Below are 22,899 nucleotides of genomic sequence, written 5' to 3'. Positions count from 1 at the left end.
AAGGGTCCCAGGTTCGATTCCGGTCAAGGGCATGTACCTTGGTTGAGGGCACATCCCCAGTGGGGAATGTGCAGGAGGCGGCTGATCGGTTTCTCTCTCATCAATGTTTCTAACTCTCTATCCCTCAACCTTCCTCTCTGTAAAAAATCAATAAAATATAAAAAAAATGTTGCCAGTTTTCCCCAGCCAGTGTTGCTCAGTGGTTGAGCATCGACCTATGAACCAGGAGGTCACAGTTCGATTCCTGGTCTGGCCACATGCCTGGGTTGTGGGCTCAATCCCCAGTGTGGGGCATGCAGGAGGCAGCCTATTAATGATTCTCTCTCATTATTGATTTTTCTCTCTCCTCCTCCCTTCCTCTCTGAAATGAATAAAAATATGTTTTTTAAATGTTGCCCATTTGATCCCCAGTAGGGGTCGTGCAGGAGGCAGCCGATAGATGTTTCTTTCCCTCTCTCCCTCCTTCCCTCTCCCTCTCTCTCACTAAAGTCGATAAAAACATATATATATGAATAGCTGCCATTCAGACCCAGCCAACTGCACTCCCAGGCAGGAATGTGAGTCCAGTGTTGAAAATCTTCCAATTTTACAGATAATCATGCAAAAACTTTCCATTTTTAAATATTACACTTTTATTATAAAAATTTTAAGGAAAACAATCCTGGTTAGGAAGAGGGGTCAAAAAATCTATAAGCCACACATGGGCCGGCAGTGTGTGACATGTGGACTAATCTTCCAAGTGCCAGTCTAGTTCTAATCTAATATTACTACTTGATATAAATATATTGAAATAAAATGCTTAGCATTCCCTAGGAGATTCAACATTAGAAATATAAGCCACTCCTGGAAATAAGCTTTGGACCTAGAAATGATGTTGGACTGTTAATGGGAAAAGTGGGAAGAAAAGACATGGTGGGACTATACAAATTTTAGAAAGAAAACGAATACCTCCACTATCTTGTTGGGACTTGCAAAGTTAAATAGTAGGCTCTTATTTTTATACCTAAACCTTGAATGTTAGAATGGGCTGCATTACATAATGCAGCATGGAAAAATGATCATTGGTTAAAGTGTGGTTTCTGGCCCTGGCCAGTGTGGTTCAGTTGATTGGAGCACTGTCCTGTAGACCAAGAGGTAGTGGGTTCAATTTCCAGTCAGGGCACATACCCAGGTTGCAGGTTCAATCCCCAGTTGGGGTGGGTGCAAAGGCAACCGATCAATGTTTTTCTCTCTCTCAAATCAATTTTTTTTTTAAAGTATGGTTTCTGGATCTTGTTACTAGGTATGAAGCTCTTTGGAAAATACCATCATACTTCTGAAAAAAAATTCAAGAAAAGCAACAAGAAAATAATAAAGCATACTGATAATTAGGATTAAATATGATTGCCAAATGTCAGAAATATTTTCTTTAGAAATGATGTGCTAGTACCATTAGTTACTAAGGGTCTGGTTGATTAAAACTGAAATGAAATTTAACTGGCCACAGTCAAGCACCACTTTAAAAGGTAAGTCATTTGGACCAGTTCCTTCTGAAAAAGAGTGTTACTCCCTTTCCTTTCTCACTTGTGATCCAGATAAAACAGATATCTGATTTGTCTGAACAGTGTATTTTTTAAAAAATACAAAAAATCTATTTTTATAACCTTTAAACTCTACCCAAACTGTTATGTTCAGGTCCACTTAAATACATACACTTTTTTTTTTTTTTTAAATTCCAGGAGTTAAGACACAAGCCCATAGGGGTGTGTGGCCATCACAGGCCCATCAATTAACTCCCGGCTGTTGCAGGACTGTTATGAGGTGGGTGGGTCTCTGACCTACACTTAACAGCTGTCAGCTTTTAACAGTCTTCCCATGAGGAAATCTTTGCATTTTGTTCAAAACATCTGAACAAAACTCACCTCTGAACTAACAGAGATATGTTAAGGGGCACTTGGACTACGAGAAAATGGTTCTTATACAGTCTTCGCAGGCTGTCAGTCATCTAGACACAAGTGAGTCGGCATCCACTGTGTTCAGAAGGTAGAGTTCAGGCTGAACTGTCAATCCCACGTGGTACTAAGGACAAAAAGATGGAAAGGGTTAGACTGACTTATATTTAAATATTAAAACTGGCACTTAAGTATCTATAAATAGCATATCGATATAGGCCTTTTTTTTCAGTACTGCTACGTTTTTATTTCAGAAAAGAAATGGCTTACCGACACATAGTTTATAGTATTAAAAAAAAAATAGCTAGGAGCTGAAATAGTTAAGGATTGCGATAATGCCAAATGTCCTTAGCACAGTTTGCACTTGACTGTTCTTGTAACATACTTTGCCTAAGGATGGGTGCTTTTGATCAGGATATTAAGGGCAAATACACTGGCTGCTTTTCTATTTTAGTACTGTGTGTCAGAAATCAGTTTTCAAGTGGTTTAAATCCGAAGCCCCATTACCCTTTGGCACCCAAGCAAAGTCTTTCATTAAAACACAAAACACACAAAACGGCTAAGAGAGAGGGAAATGACCTATGGTTCCAAACTGTTTGTCAGTCTGAATCAGAATCACTTCGCTGCTTTCAGAACACATGGCAGACCCTTCTCCTGGAGACCTGAATCCAGATGGTTTGTGTTGGGATCTGTGATGCTGCATTAACTCGTTTTCTCTCTTCTCCATACACTGCTGGGTAATCACTGTCTCCTTTTAGCCCCACTGTCATTGCTCAGGGCCTTGGAAATGTTCTTGCCCCTTGGCACTAGCAGCCCGTGAATGAATGCAGAATGCAGACTGTAAATCCGTAGGAAGAAAATATTCCTGTTATAGTTGGAAAGGCACTGGAGTTGGGTTCAAGCTCCAGCTCTGCCACTTCCCATGACCTTGCGCAAGTCAGGTAGCCTTTCGGAGCCTTATCCTACTTATTTGTAAAATGGAAATAAATCCTATCTTTGCAAATTCCAAGAACATAATATGCCATCTCATGTTAGTGTTCAATAAACATAATTTCTTTTAACATGTTACAAATTGCCCTGTATACCTCACAGGCTTGTGGTGACTGCCTAGAGAGGAGTCCAAATGGAGCCCAAGATAAAACTCGTCTCAATTAATGGGCTAGGAAATACTGAGTCACACTGGCCTTGGGGCAGAAAAGCAGCTCTTCAGGGATAGCTTGTTTATTCACGTTAGGGCTTTACATCTCAGGGTTTCCTAATCAAGAGCCATTGATTGCCAGATATATTGACAATTCACTGCACCCTATTCTCAAATGAGCTAAGGTGGCGGGCCTCCTATGCAGTAAGCAAGGATTGCATTATTAGTCCTATGATCCCAGAGTGTATCACACACAGAACTTCTTCACTGGACAAGTTTGTCCTATTGCTCTGCAACATTCAGAAATGGGGCTAAATGGCACATAGTCTGAAATATCCTCTCAGGGGCAGAGAAGTAATGCAAATGAGTAAACTTACTATTAGTTCTTAGCTACTGCTGGGGTTGGATCATAGAGGGCCCGCCCATTTTCTACACCTGCCAAAAACATTACTTTTTTTTTTTTTTTTAACTTAGCGCAGGCCAAACAAAATTAGCCTACCAGTTGGCAACTTCTGAGCTAAAACATATTTTAATACTAATCAGAGTATCAAGCAAATGCCTCCCTGTGTTGATGTTTCTGGTGCTTTTAACCACGAAAACTTGGTGTCTTAAACTCACATGAAGGGTGTACTGCATATTACGTGGGATGGTTTGGTAATGATAATGTAGGCCCTGTAGTTAAGCCATTCAAGTTCAAATGCCAATTGCTCTTTAGCAATTATAACTTGGGGAAGTTATTTTTTGCCTTTCAGTTGCCTCACCTATATAGAAGTTATCCTCTTGTTATACGAATTAAATGAGATTATGAGGGCTTAGACCAGGATTAGCTCATAGTAATGTGTTAGCGGCTTTAAACGTTCAGAAGCTAAGGTGTCAAGAGAGACTGACACATTCTGATTCACAGTCCTACCCAGTGAAGGAGCAGAGAGTTCTAGAGGGCAATGTTAAAGGTTCTTGGGTCAACTGAGGATCTTCAGATTGTTATGCATCCTATTTTAGTTCTGAAAATAAACCCAAATTAAGAAGAGAGCTAAATGAGGTAGGACAACAGAGAGAACAAAACTCCCAGATTACTTCTACAGCATAACCTAAGTATTTAGCTCTTGTAAGACTCAGAAAGCTTGCAACAGAAAAAGGGAAAATGAAGTTCTGGTGACCCTCTTGGGACAAATGAAATGCTGACTTAGATTTTCCCGTCATGCATCTGGTGACAGGACAGGTAGTTCGCTGTGCCAGAACTTGTCTTTATTTTCACTAAATGTGGCCAATATTCCCATTTATATTGGGGCTGCCAAAATGCTCACTCTTTTTTTTTTTAATGTTTTTATTGATTTTATTTTTTATTTTTGCAAGGGAGAGGGATAGAGATAGAAACATCAAAAGAGAAACATGATGGATCAGCTGCCTCCTCCACACCCCCTACTGGGAATTGAGCCCAAAACCGAGGCATGTGCCCTGACTAGGAATCGAACCAGTGACCTCTTGGTTCTTGGGTCAATGCTCAACCACTGAGCCACACTGGCCAGGCTCACTCATTTTTTTAAGATAATTTTAGTTTCTCTTTTCAAATACTCCTACTTTTTATTGGCAGCATATACAGAATATAAATGCCTATTTCAATGGCGAAACAAGACTACAGTTAGAAAAGTGTTCAGTTTAGAGCAGAGAAAGGCAGAATAACAAGTTTCTTATTATTTAAATACTAGAGGCCAGGTGCATGAAAATCATGCACTGGGGGGGAGGGGGCCCCTCAGCCTGGCCTATGCATTCTCACAGTCCAGGAGCCATCAGTCAGACATCCTTGGTGCTGCTGCGGAGATGGGAGAGACTCCCGCCACCACCACTGCACTCACCAGCCGTGAGCCTGGCTTCTGGCTAAGCAGCACTCCCCCTATGGGAGTGCACTGACCACGAGGGGGCAGCTCCTGTGTTGAGTGTCTGCCCCCTGGTGGTCAGTGCGCATCATAGCGACAGGTAGTTCCACTGGTCGATTTGCATATTAGCATTTTATTATATAGGATGGTAATGATGTGACCTTTAGCAATAGCAAAAATATTTGAGTAAGTGGGTAAACAGAAATTAGTGTTTGGTGTCTGCAATTCGTCAAGTCTAAGGATTAACCTACTAGTATTTATTTCTCTTTCTCTTTTAAAGAGGGAATAAGAACAGAGTGGGCTTAATACGTCGTTCCAGGTGGTGGATGAAGTTTCGATATTTCAAAGTTCTCAAGATCTTTATTAATAAAGTATTTTTAAGGTTAAAAAAATACCCAGGAAACCAAATTGAAAAAAGAAAAATGTTTTTAATTACAAACCAAGTTTACATATTGTTAAATGGTCACTGAAAGCTCAGTTGTAACCACTCCTAACAGCACTAGCACAGCCTCTCAGGAGCCACACTACAGCTCTGCCTCGGCCCTGCTGATTCCTCGTAGGCTGGAGCAGCACAGTCATTTCATGACTCATTTCTGGAGAACAAGGACTGACTGACATAAAGTACAACTGTATATCCTAAACCAGTGGTCAGCAAACTGTGGCTCGAGCCGGCTTTTTGGCCCCATGAGTGTGGCTCTTCCACAAAATACCACGTGCAGGCTCGCACGTACAGTGCGTTGAAACTTCCTGGCCCATGCGCAGAAGTCGGTTTTTGGCCTGGGCAAGTCTATTTTGAAGAAGTACTGTTGATATTTGGCTCTGTTGACTAATGAGTTTGCCGACCACTGCCCTAAACATTCCACACAGAGACACTGCCAAGACAATGCATGTGCTGGCATTAGAAAGCATGAAAGGTCTGCACACCGTGCACTGCAACCGGAGTGCTGGTGAAGCTCGCTGAGAGGGTCAGATGGAACACAGCATGGGGGTTTTTAACACCGTGACATATTCCATACATGTATCATAAAGTACCATTTAATTGGGAAGAAATTTTCCATCATTGCAAGTTATAAATACAATGTTTAAAAGAAAACTGCCAATTTTTACCTGGACTTCTAAATATTTGTGAATCTGAGACTGACTGGGCCCACCCAGATTCAGGGCAAAGGTAAATGTTTCTGTACCGTCTTTACAAAGAACTTTTTCATCAATTTGGCCCTCACCTACTATAGCCAGACCTACTGCAGCTTAAGGTGTCATTCTTCGATATCTTCTCAGAGGAACAGGATGGATATGAGGAGGAACATTTAGGGAAATTTGTCTTTCGTGATACTGTGCTATATTACTTGAGCAGCTAAGATAAAGGTATGGTCAGTGAAACAGTAGTTTACCCTTAGTGACTTATAAAAGACAATCTATCCAGTCTGCACTTCTGTGTGCAAAATATCAGCAGTAATGCTGTTAGTGTTCAAGTGAACAGAGAACATCAATCCACCGTATCTCCAGAAGGAAAGCCCCCCACCTCCCAAATAAGAAGTCCTTTGGTGCCATTCCCATTACTGTCCTCACCACGCCAACAGCTATAAGCGACTTGATTGTTTATCTGCGTCACACAAATGTGACTGGATTTGAGGTAATCACACAGTCTCGGCCTCCATGGGTAAAAATGTCGCAAGTGGCTGACGAGCAGCAGCTTCATGCTGAAGGGACCCATTTCCTCTGACTCCAGAGCGCCACCATCGGGTCTCAAAAAGTTTTCCCTCTGAGGGAGTGGCTGAAGAGAGAACTTCGCAACCACAGTGATACCCTACTGACTTGCTGAGAGAGAGCTTTGCATCGCTTAGGTCCACAGCTCCGAGGCTGCCTTGCAAGCCGTCCTGGGCACTTCAGGAAAGCGTGATGGTGCTGGCAGGAGGTGGCTCTCAGGAATACACAGATGGTGCTTCTTCTCCTTTCAAGTCTTTTCTCCTTACCCCAAAGTCTCATGAGAACTTCAGTTTATAAATGCTACCGTCTTTCTCCATCACCACCCCCCTGGAGGAGGAGGTGAAGGTTTTACACTAAATGTGCTTGAAAGTAAGTGTCAAGAAAGCGTGTATTAACATAAAAGTGATTCAAGTCAGGACTCCCCAGAAAATCCTGTTAAGTGTTCAATCTCTGAGGAAAATCTTCTAAGTGATTTTCGAGGTGATTAGTAACTACCACCTACAGGTGAGTTTTGCTATTTGTCCATTTTTCACCTTTATGTTTTTTTACCCCTCTTAACTTCCACTGAGAAATTTAAAGTAGAAATAAACTGAAAGAATTCTAAACCTGATAAAGGTGGCGGTCTCACAATTCTACATTTAATATGGATAAAACCACTCTAGTTGAGATTTTACTTTTTATAATTAAAATAATTGAAAGGGTATGCATAAGTATTTCTCAGCCTTTTAAAATCCATTATCTTTTAATAAACAAATCTGCATACCCATTGTGTACTTTTGTTATGAAATGTACTGCATTTTCCAGTTCTTTTTTAACATACAGCCTAGTTAAGAATCATGCATAGAGATTTATCTCTCAAAGGGATAAAATAAGCTGGCTCTTCAGCAGCTCAAGAGTTAGTGTTAAAATGACAGCAGCAAACAGTCAGCTTTTCAAAGACCCAGTTCCCAGGTTAGGAGGTCAGGAAGAAAAATATCCATCTTTCATACATATGTGAGTCTTTCACAACAAACGGGGGAGTCCTGAACGCAGTCTGTGCAACAGCACATACTTCTGGCTATGTTCACACAGTAAACCACAGAAACACACTGGCTCTGAGGGCTACCTGGATCAGACCGACTGACCCGTGTCTACTTAGTATAGTCATCGGTGGCTTCTTCAGTCAGGACTTTAGAGGTGCTTACCGTGCGCCCACAATCCAGGCAGGACATGCCCAAAGCAATCATACATTGCCAAATCTGAAAGAGAAAACAGAGCCACATTCACCAACCTCTCTGGAGAGCCCTCTTGCCCACCGTGACTGCTCAAAACTGGGCTCCTCAGATGCAAACCTGCTCTCTTCTGTAAACATCCATTTGCCTGTCTTCTATCACCAAGTCATTCTCCAAACCCCACAACCCCTTCAGAACACCCTGGAATCTCCTTCTTCGACCAGGTTTTTCCATACTAGTGACAATGCTGAGCTCCCTCTGCTCCTGCTGCTGGGTGCCTGCAGTTCGTTTCTTTTATTGGACTTGGAGTTCCCTAAAGACCACTTTCTTCATGAGAAGGGGCATGATGACAGACTAATACAACTGAATAGTCTCCGAAGCTGCTCGATGAAGTGTATGTTTGGAGCTAAACAGCAGTAACCCATTCTAGCCTTAAAAACAGTCCTCAGAATCTCAAGAGTCTCGGCTGCCTGAGGACACCGCGGCACCTTCACGACCAATCTGCATGAAGGAAGGATTCCTTTATCTTCTACAGAAAATTTTAAAACCATTCCTGACAAGGACATATTCAGTTACTTGGATTTCCTGAGAGTAGGTCCCTATAATATATAGGGTGAGCATGATTTTAGTGTGCCTAAAGTTTACTGAGAGCAAAAGAAAGGGATGTATCAATTCAGGACATCGTTTTTCAACATTCACTAAAGTGATTTTTCTCAATCAAGCAGGGGACTAGGTTAACTGTTACAAGATCAGCAACAAGTTCCCAGTCTCCATCCTAACCGTCCTCTCCAGCAGGTACGGCACAAGTTCTGCCACCCCTGGTCCTCAACCCTGTGTGTTTCAGAGAAACCTGCACAGAACAGGGAGGTGGATGTGTTGTTGCTGCTATAGTCATTTTTCATTAATATACATGATGCTATAGAAGATTTGGAAAATATAGAAAAAATATATCCATAATCCCATCATCTTAAGATCAGTATTACCATTTTTATATAATTGACTCTAGAATTTTGAAAAAATTTTTATTATCTGGGTACACATAATTCTGCATTCCTTTTCTATGTGGTTTTATAACCATCACTTTTTAATAATTCTAAAATAATTCAATGTGAGAATGAAACTTTTTATTTATTTCCTTACTGGACAGCTAATAAGTAGCAGAGCTGAGCAGGGCTGTGAACCCACATGATCCAGCCCACAGCTCTGAAATCACACTGCACAGCCTCCGTCTCCAGCCCCGTTTTGTTCCACTCTCTGCTTTCCAGACCAAGCCTCTTTGTTTAGCTCCTACACTCTCCTGTTAGGAATTATTAAGAATGGAAACTAAGCAGAAGTGACAGGAATAGAAAGATGATAGCTCTTAGGAACCAAATTTTATGGTTAAAAATACTGTTAAACCAAAAAAGTGTGTGTGTGTGTGTGTGTGTACAGTTTAACCATAGCTGACTTAACAATTTCATGTAAATTATCTCAATAACCTGAAGACAGGTTGCTAGGTGCTCCTTTGGGTGCTTCCTGGATGTTAGTCAGCCCCACACTGCTGACTAACTTATGCCCCTGCCCCCTCCCAACTGGACTTACCAAGTAAAACACGAAGCTCAGATAAGCCACACTGACCACAGCAGCCACCACATACAGAACCATATGCCCAAGACTCTGGACATAAATCACGACGAAGTACATGTTGATAGAGCAGATGACAAAGACCAAGATCCCGCCTGCAACCTTCCAGCCTCTGTAAAAGAATCAGCACCGTCACTGCGAACAGCCCGACCTGTCCACAACAGCAGGGCGCTGCATCTTGCAGGGCAGACAGGGCAGGAGTAAGAAGCATTTCAAACAGGTGTGCTCCCCCTTGTGGGAGCATGCCCACGCCTTTCCTTCCCCTCTCAGCTTCCCCCTCAGGTGTGCATCCCCTAACTCTAAGGGACCCCAAGAGACTTGCAACCAGGGGAGCAATGGGCAGCAGCAGCTCCTCCCAGACAAACCCCCTACACCTGTCTCCAAGGCCCCCTTTTCTCTGACTTCTACTGAGTCAGGGCCACCCCACCCCGCCTAGGTTCTCTCCTGTTGCTTCTTTCATCCTAAGCCCTTCCTTGTTTCACTGTCCCCAGCTTTAATAAATGTACTCTTTAAAAAAAAGAACTAAAAATAATTACCCCAGATTTGGTTAAATAAGCCAAAATTAGACAAAGAGAGAGAAAAAGTACTATCAAATAATCTCTATTATTCAAGTCCCTAAAAACGCAACAAGTCATGAGCGTCCCTAGAGATCCAACAAGTAATTTCAACTACTCTCCTATCTGTTAAAGACGTGCATGTAAGGTATTAGCTTATACCGTTCTTATTCAGGTATTTAGCATGGAATTAAGTTGCTTAACACTTCAGCCCTGGCTGGTGTGTCTCAGTTGGTTGGGCATCGTCCTGTGCACTGAAAGATGCCTGGGTTATAGGCTCAATCCCCAGTAGGGGGCGTGCGGGAGGCAGCCAATTGATGTTACACTCTCACATAGGTTTCTCTCTCTCCCTTCCACTTTTTCTAAGCTAAAGATTGAGAGGGCAGTGCTAGCAACCGCCCCTCCAGCCCCTATGACTCCGTTTTTGACTGGCCTTAATGAAGATACCCTCCCCCCACACAGCTTTGGGGAACTGAGAGGAGCACACTCACATTCCATTGGCAAAGTCACTCATTACTGGCCGCAAGCTCGTGAACGTGAGGATGGGTATGAGAGCAAAGGGAAGCTGGAAAAGAAAACACTAAGATCAGATGGGGCTGCTGGGGGTCCCTGGGTCACCCCAGAGAGTAGCACTGTTAGTGAAAGGGAAACACAAACCCTGCCTCAATTGCCCTATGAAAAATTATTCCTATCATCCCAAATGCCAAGCATTATGTTGAAATCTGCACAGCTGTCATTAACATCAATTATGATCATAAGGTTCTTTACAAATACTTGTTTCTGCCTTGTCTTAACCTGCTTAGGACCTAGCAGTGTCCTATATGTCATTTAATACTTTCTTGGCTTAATGAATAATAATTTGTGTCCTATATGTAATTATAATTTATAATTCCCATTCAACAGGCTTTAAAAAAACCAAGTCATTTCTAAAAACCTTTTAGATGCCAGGGATTTCATATACATTTACTGCAGACCAAGACCATGCCTCTCTCTTCCTCTAAATTTTCCCCAACCCCAGACACTAGGCTTGGTACCTAGGGCAGCCCATAATGCTCCCTCACCTGTAAGCTCTGCAGAACATTGAGGAAGTCATTCATCCCGGTCAGATGCTCTACATCTTGGAAGACAGCAACAAGCAGAGTCGGGATAATGGCAATAGAGCGGGTCAGAATCACTCGGGCAAAGCGTGACCATCTTAGGTTCAGGAATCCCTGGAAGGAAGCACAGAGCAGGATGAGTGTCTGGAACAGGAAACTAAAAAGTTTTGGAGAGATTCAGGAAGACCTTAAAAGCATGGGATTAATAAGTAACAAAAGGCCCATTTCCCCTTCCTCTAGTGAATACCAGTCAAAGCAGCACCTACCTCCATGACAAACTGGCCAGAGTAGGTTCCTGTCATGGTGGAGCTCTGCCCTGCGGCCAGGATCCCCACAGCCCAGATGTAGAGTGCAGCAGGCCCGAAGTAACATCCCAGCACAATACCCTGGGAGGGTGGGGAGAAGCAGGTGTGTGTTAAGGGAACTGCTTAGACGATACCCGAAACAGCATGTCTCTCTTCTTTCCTATGCACCCACCTAAACCAAGGGCTGTGCAGGGCACTGTCCCAGAAGCTCAACTCAGTCCTCACTTCATTCTAAACTTTCAACCGAAATGTTGTTGGATGGTCCTTCCTTCCTTAGCCTAGTCCTTTCTCTTCTCCAAGCTCCTAAAGCCTTCATCCTCAACCTACACCTGAAATATTAATAAAATAAAGTCTACGCTATATTTTCCAAATTTATACTGCTTAACACACTATTTTAGAAGATAATAGGAGTGAAAAGAAAGGTAAAAAAATTTGGGAAATGCTACATACATACATATTCTACCCCTGGAGGTTCACAATGTAACCAATATAAAAGGGACTGAGCCCCAATGAAGACCAGTTTACTAGGTACACTTTCTTCAACTGCACCAGTTAACATCTGGTAGAACACTCTACTATCAGCACAAGTTTGGGAACTGCTGAAACAATTCACTTTTTTAGCTGATCCTTTATTCTTTCTATGTAGTCCAAAATGGTGGCCTAGCATCTGGCCCTCTGAAATAAATGACTCTCCACAGGGAGATATGCTCAGCTCTGAAGCGAACCTACAGAAAAGACCAGCTACTAGGCCAAGAATAGTGATCCAGGGGCAAAGAACATGAATCTGGATGGTTTACCCCTTTGAAGATGTCCACAGCCAGTGTTGAATTATCATCAGGAATAAGGCCAGTATGGGGACTGCTGCTATTTTTACAGACTTCAATCTGGAAAAGAAAGCAGTTTAGGAGCAACTTTTATTTTCGAGGCATAGGCCAGAGAAGAAGCGCTCTCCCACAGATCACACACACGTCATCTATGCTACACAGCCTGGAGGCAAGACTGGATACTTCAGGCTGTGATGGGGCAGACACTGGGGGCAAGTTCCACTTGTGCTCTTCCTCCACAATCTTTTTTTTTACTGATTTCAGAGAGAGGAAGGGAGAGGGAGAGAGAGATAGAAATATCATCAATGATGAGAAAGAATCATTGATCGGCTGCTTCCTGCACTTCCCCTACTGGGGATCAAGCCCACAACTCAGGCATGTGCCCTTGACTGGAATCAAACCCGGGACTTTTCAGTTCACAGGCTGACACTCTATCCACTGAGCCAAACCGGCTAGGGCCCTCCATAATCTTTCTGCACCCCCATGTCATCAAAAAGATTAACTGAGTTAGAGTGTGCACTGTTGGGTCATTTTAAATGACAGGAAGAGAGGACCCTTAAGAAGGCTTCAAATAGGAGAGGACAACCAGAACAGGGAGTCCTTAGTCAAAGCAGAGCCAGGAGTCTGAGGTCCTATACATGGGAAGCAAAGTGGTGATCAGAATTGGATAGGCAAGCAGGAACTGAGAAGAAAGAATTCAAAATGACAAACAGAAACTGTTGCCAGGACAGACTGTTTTGTTTGTTGCCTCCTCCCTACCTGTACTCAATCACCAAATGGCAGGACTGGCAAGCAGACTGGCAGTTGATAAACAGGAAACAAAAGACTAAAGAGATGTAAAGCCACTAACAAAATAGCACAAGGCGATCTTTAGTCTGGGGCGATCTCCCTTCTGAGGCAAAAGCAGGGGGAAAAGAGTGTAGGCTTTCAGCCCCCAGGCTGCACACGCTGACTAGTGCAGTGACTTAGGGGACAGTATTGAGGCCACAGGTCTACTGTCACAGATCCAAGTCATTGGTATATTTTCCTGCCCCATTCCGGCCTTCACATTACCCTCACATTCACTACCACTCAGGACCCTGGCTTACTCACCACCTGCTGGTGGGTTTTCTCAAAAAATGCTTCGGCAAAGACTGAGACGACAAAAACATTGATGATGAAGGAAACAAAGAGAGCAATGCAGGATTCAATGAAAAAGTACTTATTGGCTTCTCGAACTTCCTGCTTTTTGGCTCGGTTTACCTGTCTGGACTGGAGAGAAAATAGCAGTAGTCATTTTTTTTAAACTATTTGGAACAAGTTTCCTTGTAATATTTCATGAGTTCAGAGACAACTGAAAGATTTCGAGGGCACCAACTGACCAGATGAAATGTGAGAGAATCGCTTACATCCGTGTTCCCTAAGAACTTCGTGACCCTTGGATGACATTACACATTCCTCAAACAGGTAACAGAAGCTAAGTGAGCTCTCAGTTATTGTGGCTAGAAGAACCAAACACACAAGCAAAAAAACCCAAGCTGTCCTAGCAAGTGCATAACCTTAATTATGAAGGTCTCTGAAATTTCCCAGAAAACCATTGTGTAAGACTGTCTGGTAAAAGGTTAGTGGGACTCTTTACTCCTGACCTCCTCAAGGCCGCTCAGGACTCTGAGATTAAAACAGAAGAGACTTGTGCACTTTCAGACCTTTTATGAATGACTTTAGTTCCAGTTTCTGTGGGGTCAGTTATTATCTCTGGTCATAAAACAGAGTCCAGGTGTGTGGGGTTTGTAAGCGTCTAACCATGGAAAATACCTTGCTCCTTCAAGTTCTAACAGTTGTAAACTAAGTGCGTGCCCCTTGCAACCAAAGGAAAACATCTCATGACCTATCTCGGAGTCCAGTGAGATAAAGGCCTTGCTCACCTTGACTAAGGCAGAATGCAGGTACATGTTGTGTGGCATGATGACAGCTCCCACGATGCCCACAGCCTGCTGGATCTGTGGGGTGCCGCAGCCTGAACAGGATGGCAGGAACATGCCCTTGAGCACCTTGCTCTGGTTGGGTCGCACTGTAATATACTACATACCAACATAACAACTATTAGCTTGTACTGGAGTATGAGACCGAGGGAGTAACAGCACAAGGAAGCACTCGGCGTCCTTTCCTGCTTTCCTTATAACCCCTTCTTCTTCAACAACTACCTAGAATAACGAGGAATATACAACCATCGGAAACCAAGCCGCATAAGGGGCTTGCTGCCAGAGATCAGGGAAGTCAACACTGGGGTCCCTGGATATTTTACCTCATATTTTAGATACACAAAATAGATATGTAGAAAATGTAATGAATATTTTAAAGAAATGAAATAGCTGAGCTCTAGCCGGTTTGGCTCAGTGGGTAGAGCGTTGGCCTTCGGACTGACGGGTCCAGGTTTGATTCTGGTCAAGGGCATGTACCTCAGTTGCAGGCTTCCAGCCCTGGTCAGAGGCATGTGGGAGGCAACCCATCAATGTGTCTCTCTCACATCGGTGTTTCTCTCTGTCTCTCCCTCTCCTTTCCACTCTCTCTACAAATCAATGGAAAAAATATCCCTGAGTAAGGATTTAAAAAAAAAATGAAATGGCTGCTAAGGGCCTTATTGATATTAATTTCACAATAACTTCTATGAGACAGACCAAGAATACAGTCAATTCTTAATTATCCCCACTTATGTCTCTGATCAGCTATATTCATCTAAAAATCAGTGACTGCCACTAGCATAAGCTGACTCATTCACAACACTTTTCACACATACTTTTTCCTGGTCCAGCATTTCTCTTGAAAGCCTTGGACCAAGCTGTATAACCTACTCATAGATTAGATATATTTTTAAAAGTCTAGCCATGCCAATAAACAGCTATCAGTTAAACCGGATATAGAAAAGGGCTGTTAAGGCGTATAATGGTACTGATTCCTCGGAGTGTCTGGGTTGAGGCACAAACCAGGAAGCATCCACTACATCCCCTACAGTTGCAATGCAGAAAAGTTCAAGCTGCAGTTGGTATAAACCAGAATGAGCAAAAACAGAGCCCTCTAAGTTAACAGCCAAGAAGCACCCTATAACATCCTCTCTAACCCTCTCCAAAGCTATTCTATTGTCCAGATGACCAATTTGGAACCAGAGGGTGTAGTCTGGAAAGTCCTAGAAAGTTTGTCATTTATTTTTTTCCATCACCATTTATTCCCTTTATGCCCTCTTCCACCTCCACCCACCCTCTAGTCATCCTATATAATAATCCTATATAATAAAAGCCTAATATGTTTGACCAAATGGCAGAACAACCAGTGGAACAACCGGTCACTATGATGCGCATTGATCACCAGGGGGAAGACACTCAACACAGGAGCTGCTCCCAGACCCTAAGCCAGCCAAGGCAGGTGCCAGCGGGGGGCCCTGCAGAGGGAGGTGACCAGCAGCGGCAGCGGGGCTGGTGAGCAGGCAGTGCCAGGCAGGCCAAGGCAGGTGCCAGCAGGGGCCCCTGATGGCCCCTCTGGTCGCTCCACAGATCGGTCCTGATCGCTGGCCAGGCCTAGGGACCCTACCTGTGCACGAATTTTGTGCACTGGGCCTCTAAGTTTTTGACATAGGAGTCCTGCAGACCTTCCTGGACACTAGTCTTTGCTATAGATAATATTCCTTCAAAATTGGCCCAAGACTTAACTGGCTTCTTTTTTTTCTTTCTGCTTTTACTTTATTAACATTTTTTTATTTTATGCTGAATTTACTCCTGGGCCATAAGTTTTGTTTCCTTAGTTTCTTCTGGGATATGTGTTTTCTTCTGTGCAACCTCCTCTTCTGGTTTAAAAACAATCTGCTTTTTCAGTAAGAATCATCTCAGTGTGACAGGGAGAGCTCATGTGTGGGATAATCTCTAAGTTCTGTGCCACATCTTTGGGAGCTTTGTTAACCTAGATGCGCTCAGTGTCCAGAGATTCCACATCTACATCCTTAAGTTCAACATTATTCTCTGGCTTTTTAAGCACCTGCAGCAAAAATTCAGCACTCTTCTGGGGTCACCAACCCTATGTCCAGCCCCACTGTATGGCCTGGGCACACCTACCAACTCCACTCATGTCACGACAGAATGCTTTGGTAAGGTGGCATCCTTCAAACACTCGGTGGGCTTTTCAGATATGCATACCCCAGATGGCCTGGGCAGTTTCACGAATGTTCTTAAAGTGAACACAGAAATCTGAACCTCTTAATTTGCATGACTTTGCCTGATTTCCAGGTCAAGTGAATAGCAAACTATTTTCACAGGTTACCTCTGCTACTTACAAGAGGAGGAAGCAATTGTCTTTTTCTTAGCACATGTGATACAACTGAACCATCCTAGCATTATTTTGTCTTTTATAATAAAAACAAAAGAAAAATTTTTTTTTAAAGCTAATAAATAGCCTGGCACACTTGCCTCATATCCGAAAGTGAGGGCCATAACAGTGATGAGAAAGCCAAAAAATGCTTCCAGCTTCCGCAAGCCTGAAGGGGAAAATGCAGCAGTGAGTTTATAGGAGACAGAGTTCCCCATCAGTCACATGATGGAAAAGTAGCTTCTCTGCCTAATCCCTCCATTTCCACTCTACTTACCATATTTGTCCAAAAAGAGAAATACAAAAGTATCTGCAATGGTGATGAGAACTCCACCCCATAGGGGAACCCTAGATCAGAGATAAGAAATGGAAATTAAAGGAAAGAAAGATTGAGAAGTACTTTCTTCCCAACAGCTCTCCATACATACAACTTCTGGAGAAGGACTTGGCGGGCGGGGACAGTGGCAGGAGGCCAGGCCTTGGGTAGTTTAGGATAACATGAATAATATTCACTCACACTTGACTGTCTACTACGTCAGACATTAGGATACGTAGTTGAAAAGAATGGGTCTTACCCCTCAAGGAGCTCATTGTTTACTGGAATAATTGGACATACAAATAAATAACTGTAATATACAATAATACACACAAAAATACATACTGCATAACAGAGGTATATATATATAACCCAACACGAGAATTTGGAAGATATAGAGTCTACATCTTCCATGACAGAGGAAGGTGGTCCTAGATAGGTTCCACAGAAAATATAATAAACTTGAGTTGAATCTTGAAAATTGAAAATGAGTTGGGTTTTTGTTTTAACATTTGCTTTGAAATCTAGCAAAATATTACTTTCTAGAGGGAAACCCCCTCACCTTCCTACAGACAGGAGATTGATGGCAATGGCTGAGCCAATAACTTCTTGCATATCTGAGCCAATGATAGCCAACTCCACCATCAGCCACAGGATAATTCGGGGGACCTAAACACCAAACAGAAGAAAGACATGGTTCTAGTTAATAACTTCCAAGAACTTCCCCCATAATTTGGAATTCACATTTTGGAACTGACCCATCAACAGTCCTTTATAAGCCTTCAGTTTAGAGATAAAGACCCACTGCAGGCCCTAGCTACAGAAGGCAAGTATGCTTCTAGGCGGCGGAGCTTATGAGTCAGGGCCTAGGCAGCAGCTGGATCCTGATATTTTTCTCTTTCCGTTTCATTCAAGAGAGGAATGGAATTTCCATTCATTAATTTCCACTTAATTTCATGCCTAAAAAAAACGATCCTAAGTCTTAGGGGGAAATGATGATGCTAATATGGTCAAAATATTCTTCAGGAGAGAATAAAAAATGTCTGCAGAAGAATATATCGATCCTGATTGTAGCCAAAGAGACAAAACCAATGTCAAAAGGCTGGGTCTTCCGTAATGTAATAACAACACGGAAGTAAAAAAGGACAGATGCAGAGGGACTCAGGGCAAAGTGGTTGGAACTGGGTGGTGTATAACAAAATAGGGAGCTAATCTGGTCACACAATGCAGGTGAAAGACAAATCTAGTTAATGCTGGCTCACTGAGCACAGAAAAGAACACCTCCACGTGTCCACTACCCAAGAAACAATTGCTAAGATATACAAAGAAAGAGAAGTTAAAAGAAATTATAAATTACCAGGATTTTCTTTTTTTTTTTTTAATATATTTTATTGACTTTTTTACAGAGAGGAAAGGGAGAGGGACAGAGAGTTAGAAACATCGATGAGAGAGAAACATCAATCAGCTGCCTCCTGCACACCTCCTACTGGGGATGTGCCCGCAACTAAGGTACATGCCCTTGACCGGAATTGAACCTGGGACCTTTCAGTCCCCAGGCCAATGCCATATCCACTGAGCCAAACTGGTGAGGGCAGGATTTTCTTTTAAGAAGCATATATGAAAAAAAAAAAAAAAAAAAAGATAAGGATACTTTCTCACAGCCAGGAAAGGAGATTAAACATTTAGGACAAACCAGAGGTAGATCTCCAGTATCTCATCTAAAGATGAAGCTAAGGCCCAGCCAGTGTGGCTCAGTGGTTGAGCATCAACCTATGAACCAGGAGGTTACGGTTCGATTCCTGGTCAGGGCATATGCCCGGGTTGTGGGCTCAATCCCCAGTGTGGAGTGTATAGGAGACAGACGATCAATGATTCTCTCTCATCACTGATGTTTCTATTTTTCTCTCCCTCTCCCTTCTATTACGAAAAGACTCTAGCTGGCTTGGCTCAGTGGACAGAGATCAGCCTGCGGTCTGAAGGGTCCTGGGTTTGATTCCAGTCAAGGGCACATGCCCATATGGTGTACTCGGTTCCCAGTGGAGAGAGTGCAGGAGGCAGCCAATCAATGATTCTCTCTCATCATTGATGTTTCTATTTCTCTCCCACTCTCCCTTCCTCTCGGAAATCCATGAAAAAAAAGATGAAGCTAGGAAAAAGCTATCTTCCAGACACAGGCTCCACTTCTGCCTTAGGTGGCAGTAAGAAAGGCTCCAAGTGTCCAGAGGGAAGATGAAGAGAACTGTGTAACAGCCAGGGTCAGGGTTAATTGAAAAATAATTATTAGAAGATCCAAGATCCTGCCACAAATAGTTTGTATTATAAGGAAGAAACTTACTTTTTTCTAACTGTTAGCAAAGTCAAACAAAAAGAAAATACGTATAATGCAAAGGGATTGAGTAATACGAAGGTATGACTGAAAGTGCTTAGCGCAATGGGCTGGGCAATACTAGATGCCAGAAGGCAGAATGAACGGTAAATGTTTCCTCAAACAGGATTTTTCTAAGGAAACTTTTTGAAAGAACGTAGAAATGTGGCTTGGCAGCAAGAGGGACCTAGAGAATTTCCTTGGGACTCCCAGTCCTCAGGCCACTGACCCCCAAGTCCTCCACTGTTGCAGTATACAGTAGTTGGGCCAGCACATACTGCGAGGCACACAGATTCCTATGATGTGAGTGACAGACAGGACAGTACACTGCTCACCTTGGGGTACTGACGGTAACAAACTTCAGCAAGATGCAGCCCAGTGACCACTCCCAGTCTAGCCGCAAGGCGCTGCAGCAGGAGCCCCACGATGGTGGCCAACAGAAGAACCCAGAGCAACTAGAGAAGAACAAAATCCCACCATCACACTCACAGACAACAGAGGTTTTTTTGTTTGGTTGTTTGGCAATGTGAATGGGAAGCACTACATTCAGGAAAGAGCCCAGGTCAGGAACCAAATGACCCAAGTTCTGTATCAGGTTCTACACATAACCTGGTATGTCTCCTTGTACCTCTCTGAGCCTTAGTTTCTCCCATCTGCAGTTTCTCCTTTACTCAAGGAAACTGTGTGGGTGAAATAAAAAACCAACTATGTGGATAAGATAGAATAAAAAACCAGATGGAAAAGTACTTTTCACTTAAATGTCACTGTAGGTTCAGTAGAGGAAAAGGATGTGAGTGTGTTGTGTGTGTGTCTAAAAGGGACACGGGTAGAACTAGACATTTACCTTAAACCCAGCCACTGCTCCAGACTGCAAATCAGATTCGATGTTTCCTGGATCCAGGTAGGCAATGCTCATAAGAAAGCCTGGTCCCGTGAAAGCCCAGAGTTTCCGAAAGCTAAAACAAGAGTGCTACACAGAGGACAAGAGAGCAAACTGATTACACCTCCATACTGCTGACCTATTTGATCATATACAAAGCAACAATATCAGTGTCACAAGAACAAAGGATTCAGGATGGTGGATACTGGGTGTGTCTAAGTTTCATTTACATTTTATCCACTTATTATCAATAAATTGGTCCCTTCTCTGTCCAAGTAAAGAGCCTTTCCCTACCTTTCTCTTTTCCGTCAACCTTTCATTTTAAAACCAGAATAATAATATCAGTACCCCTGTGCTCAACCACTACCCAATGGGACAAAAGCTGTCATCAAAGAGGAACATAAATCTCGTACTTCTTTGATGTGAGCTTTTCTCATTGGCAACAGTTTTCAAGGCCCTGATTTTCCTAAACAGTTTCTATTTATTCTGATGTATAAAATTCCGTCTTCAGAGACTGTGCCAAAATTAGACCTGAGGCTGTTGATCTTGAGCTGTCCAGCAGACCTGTTACACACATTTTCCTTACATAACAACTTTTTCTTCCAAGGACCTGTCACTGACCTCCTCCTCAGGAATGGGAATCTTCTCATCAAAGTAGGTGGTGAAGGGCTCCTCTGATGTCCCGGGGGATTGCGGAAGAGAGGAGCTACTGTAGGCAGGGTTGATGGCACCAAGACTGGCAGAGTCCCCATAGTCTTCAGAAGCAGCACCTGAATGAATAGATTTGAAAAGAATTTTTTAAAAAATGAGCAAACTGCCCTAGCTGGTTTGGCTCAGTGGATAGAGCATCGGCCTGTGGACTAAAGGGTCCCGGGTTCGATTCCGGTCGGGGGCACATGCCTGGGTTGTGGGCTTGATCCCCAGTACGGGGCGTGCAGGAGGCAGCCAATCAGTGATTCTCTCTCACCATTGATGTTTCTATCTCTCCCTCGCCCTTTCTCTTTGAAATCAATAAAAATATATATTTTTAAAAATGAGCAAACTAACAATTTATCCATAGTAATACTGAAATTAAATCTTTAATACCCTAAAGGCACAAGAGTTACCTGACTATATCTCAATTTATTTCTAATACTTTATTTTTATTTTAAATAAATTAATTTTTCAAATTATTTTCTTAATCATCACCCGAGGATATGTTTTTATTGATTTAAGAGAGAGAAACATCAATGTGAGAGAGAAACATCAATCAGTAGCCTACAGTATGCGCCCCAACTGGAGATTGGACATGCAACCTTTTGTTGTACGGGACAATGCTCCCACCAACTGAGCCACCCAGCCAGGGAAATAAGTTACTTTTTGAATAAGCAATATATTCACATGATTGAAAATTTGAGAAATACAAAAAGGCTTATGGCAAAAAATCTCCCTATTACCTCCTTCTGCCAACATTCAGCTCTAGATCAGTTTTTTTTTAAATATATTTTTATTGATTTTAGAGAGGAAGGGAGAGGGAGCAAGAGATAGAAACATCAATGATGAGAGAGATTCATTGATCAGCTGCCTTCTGCAAGGACCCCCACTGGGGATCAAGCCTACAACCCTGGCATGTGCCCTGCTCTCCTGTTGTAGGTCGACACTCAACCACTGACCTACAACAGCTGGGCTCTATATCAGTTTTAACACTACTCTCACAATGGTTTTCCTACTTTATATTTCTATTCCCACTTGGCAACTTTTAGAACCATTTCATTTTCTTCTAAGAACACTGATGTCTAGGACTCAAAATACAACATTCCCAGACTAGCCTCTTGGGTAACCTAAAATCTTAACTTTTACAAGAAAAACTAGATCAATCTAGTGGGGGACACACCACCACCACCACCACCACCCCTCCTAATATTTGGTAGGACTTACTCAAAGAAACTTCCTTGGACATTATACCTCCGCAGGCTTCTCAAAAAATGTGGAAGTTGCAAAATCCTGCCACAGTTCAGGCTAAAATCTGAAGCTGCAGGAAAACCACCAAGCAGGAGGCCCTGACTAAGGCCCGTGTAAAGAGCCGCAGGTCACGGGGTGACCCTCGTGATAGGAGAACTCATCTAAGACTGATAGTGTTTCCCTGACCCTGGCACTTTGTAGTTAATCTTAAATGCAGGGAGGGGTAGGGACTGGAAGAAAAGGGCTAATCTGCCAAAAAGATACAAAACCAGGATTGCTGTAGCCATCAAATGGCTATTCTGAACCACAAAACTCTAATCTCAGTGTTTCTAAGAAATCCTTACAACCTCCAATTAAAAAGCAAAAGCTTTCTTTCTATGTGGAAAGAAAGTGGCCCGGAACTTATTAAGAAATTTATTTTTTAAAAATTTATAAAAAAGGAATGGAAATTCTAAAGGGAAAACTTAGAATGAGGAAGGATTAGTCAAAGCAGTCAAGAAGCTCTAATCACATACAGTATAAGGTGCACACCCAGTACTTTACAGCTCCATACATATCTGAAATGCCATCAGCAGCCAAAGCACCCTAGGAGGGTTTTATGACAGGCATTGCTGCTATAGAAACCAAACTTGTAGCTAAGCTTGGCTCATCTCAGAAATGGAAACAAGATGAGGCAGGTAGGTCTCTGTGGTCATAAATCCATTTCAGCCTAAGTCACCAGATGGTGACTTCTGAATGGAGCAGATCTCCACTGGCAGAAGAAGGGCAAATGGGGACATATTTTGTTGGGAACAGACAATG

At 42.8% G+C, this 22,899-nt stretch overlaps 1 protein-coding gene across 2 annotated transcripts in view; it reads right to left on the bottom strand.

Annotated features, from left to right (window-relative positions):
* Positions 1–619: 619 nt before the first annotated feature.
* SLC11A2 (solute carrier family 11 member 2) overlaps positions 620–22,899 on the bottom strand; it is a 36,563-nt gene continuing 14,283 nt past the window's right edge. Inside the window, exons 3-18 of one of the 2 annotated variants that reach the window (XR_013995500.1) lie at positions 20,779–20,927; positions 20,122–20,247; positions 19,613–19,732; positions 17,475–17,581; positions 16,874–16,944; positions 16,698–16,765; positions 14,169–14,324; positions 13,357–13,515; positions 12,238–12,324; positions 11,402–11,521; positions 11,100–11,249; positions 10,530–10,603; positions 9,443–9,596; positions 7,835–7,888; positions 1,902–2,058; positions 620–1,315 (exon numbers count right to left, since the gene is read on the bottom strand). Coding sequence is in view for 1 of the 2 variants with exons in the window: in XM_081082628.1 (XP_080938754.1) it covers positions 1,981–2,058; positions 7,835–7,888; positions 9,443–9,596; positions 10,530–10,603; positions 11,100–11,249; positions 11,402–11,521; positions 12,238–12,324; positions 13,357–13,515; positions 14,169–14,324; positions 16,698–16,765; positions 16,874–16,944; positions 17,475–17,581; positions 19,613–19,732; positions 20,122–20,247; positions 20,779–20,927 (1,673 nt within the window). In the remaining variant the exon portion in view is untranslated. Of the gene's footprint in view, positions 1,316–1,410; positions 2,059–7,834; positions 7,889–9,442; positions 9,597–10,529; positions 10,604–11,099; positions 11,250–11,401; positions 11,522–12,237; positions 12,325–13,356; positions 13,516–14,168; positions 14,325–16,697; positions 16,766–16,873; positions 16,945–17,474; positions 17,582–19,612; positions 19,733–20,121; positions 20,248–20,778; positions 20,928–22,899 lie in introns of those variants that run through there. The other variant, XM_081082628.1, reaches the window with a different exon arrangement.

This window comes from Myotis nattereri, assembly GCF_964212035.1.
Source record: "Myotis nattereri genome assembly, chromosome: 2".
Lineage (NCBI taxonomy): Eukaryota > Metazoa > Chordata > Mammalia > Chiroptera > Vespertilionidae > Myotis > Myotis nattereri.
This window is presented reverse-complemented; position numbering and strand designations above follow the sequence as displayed.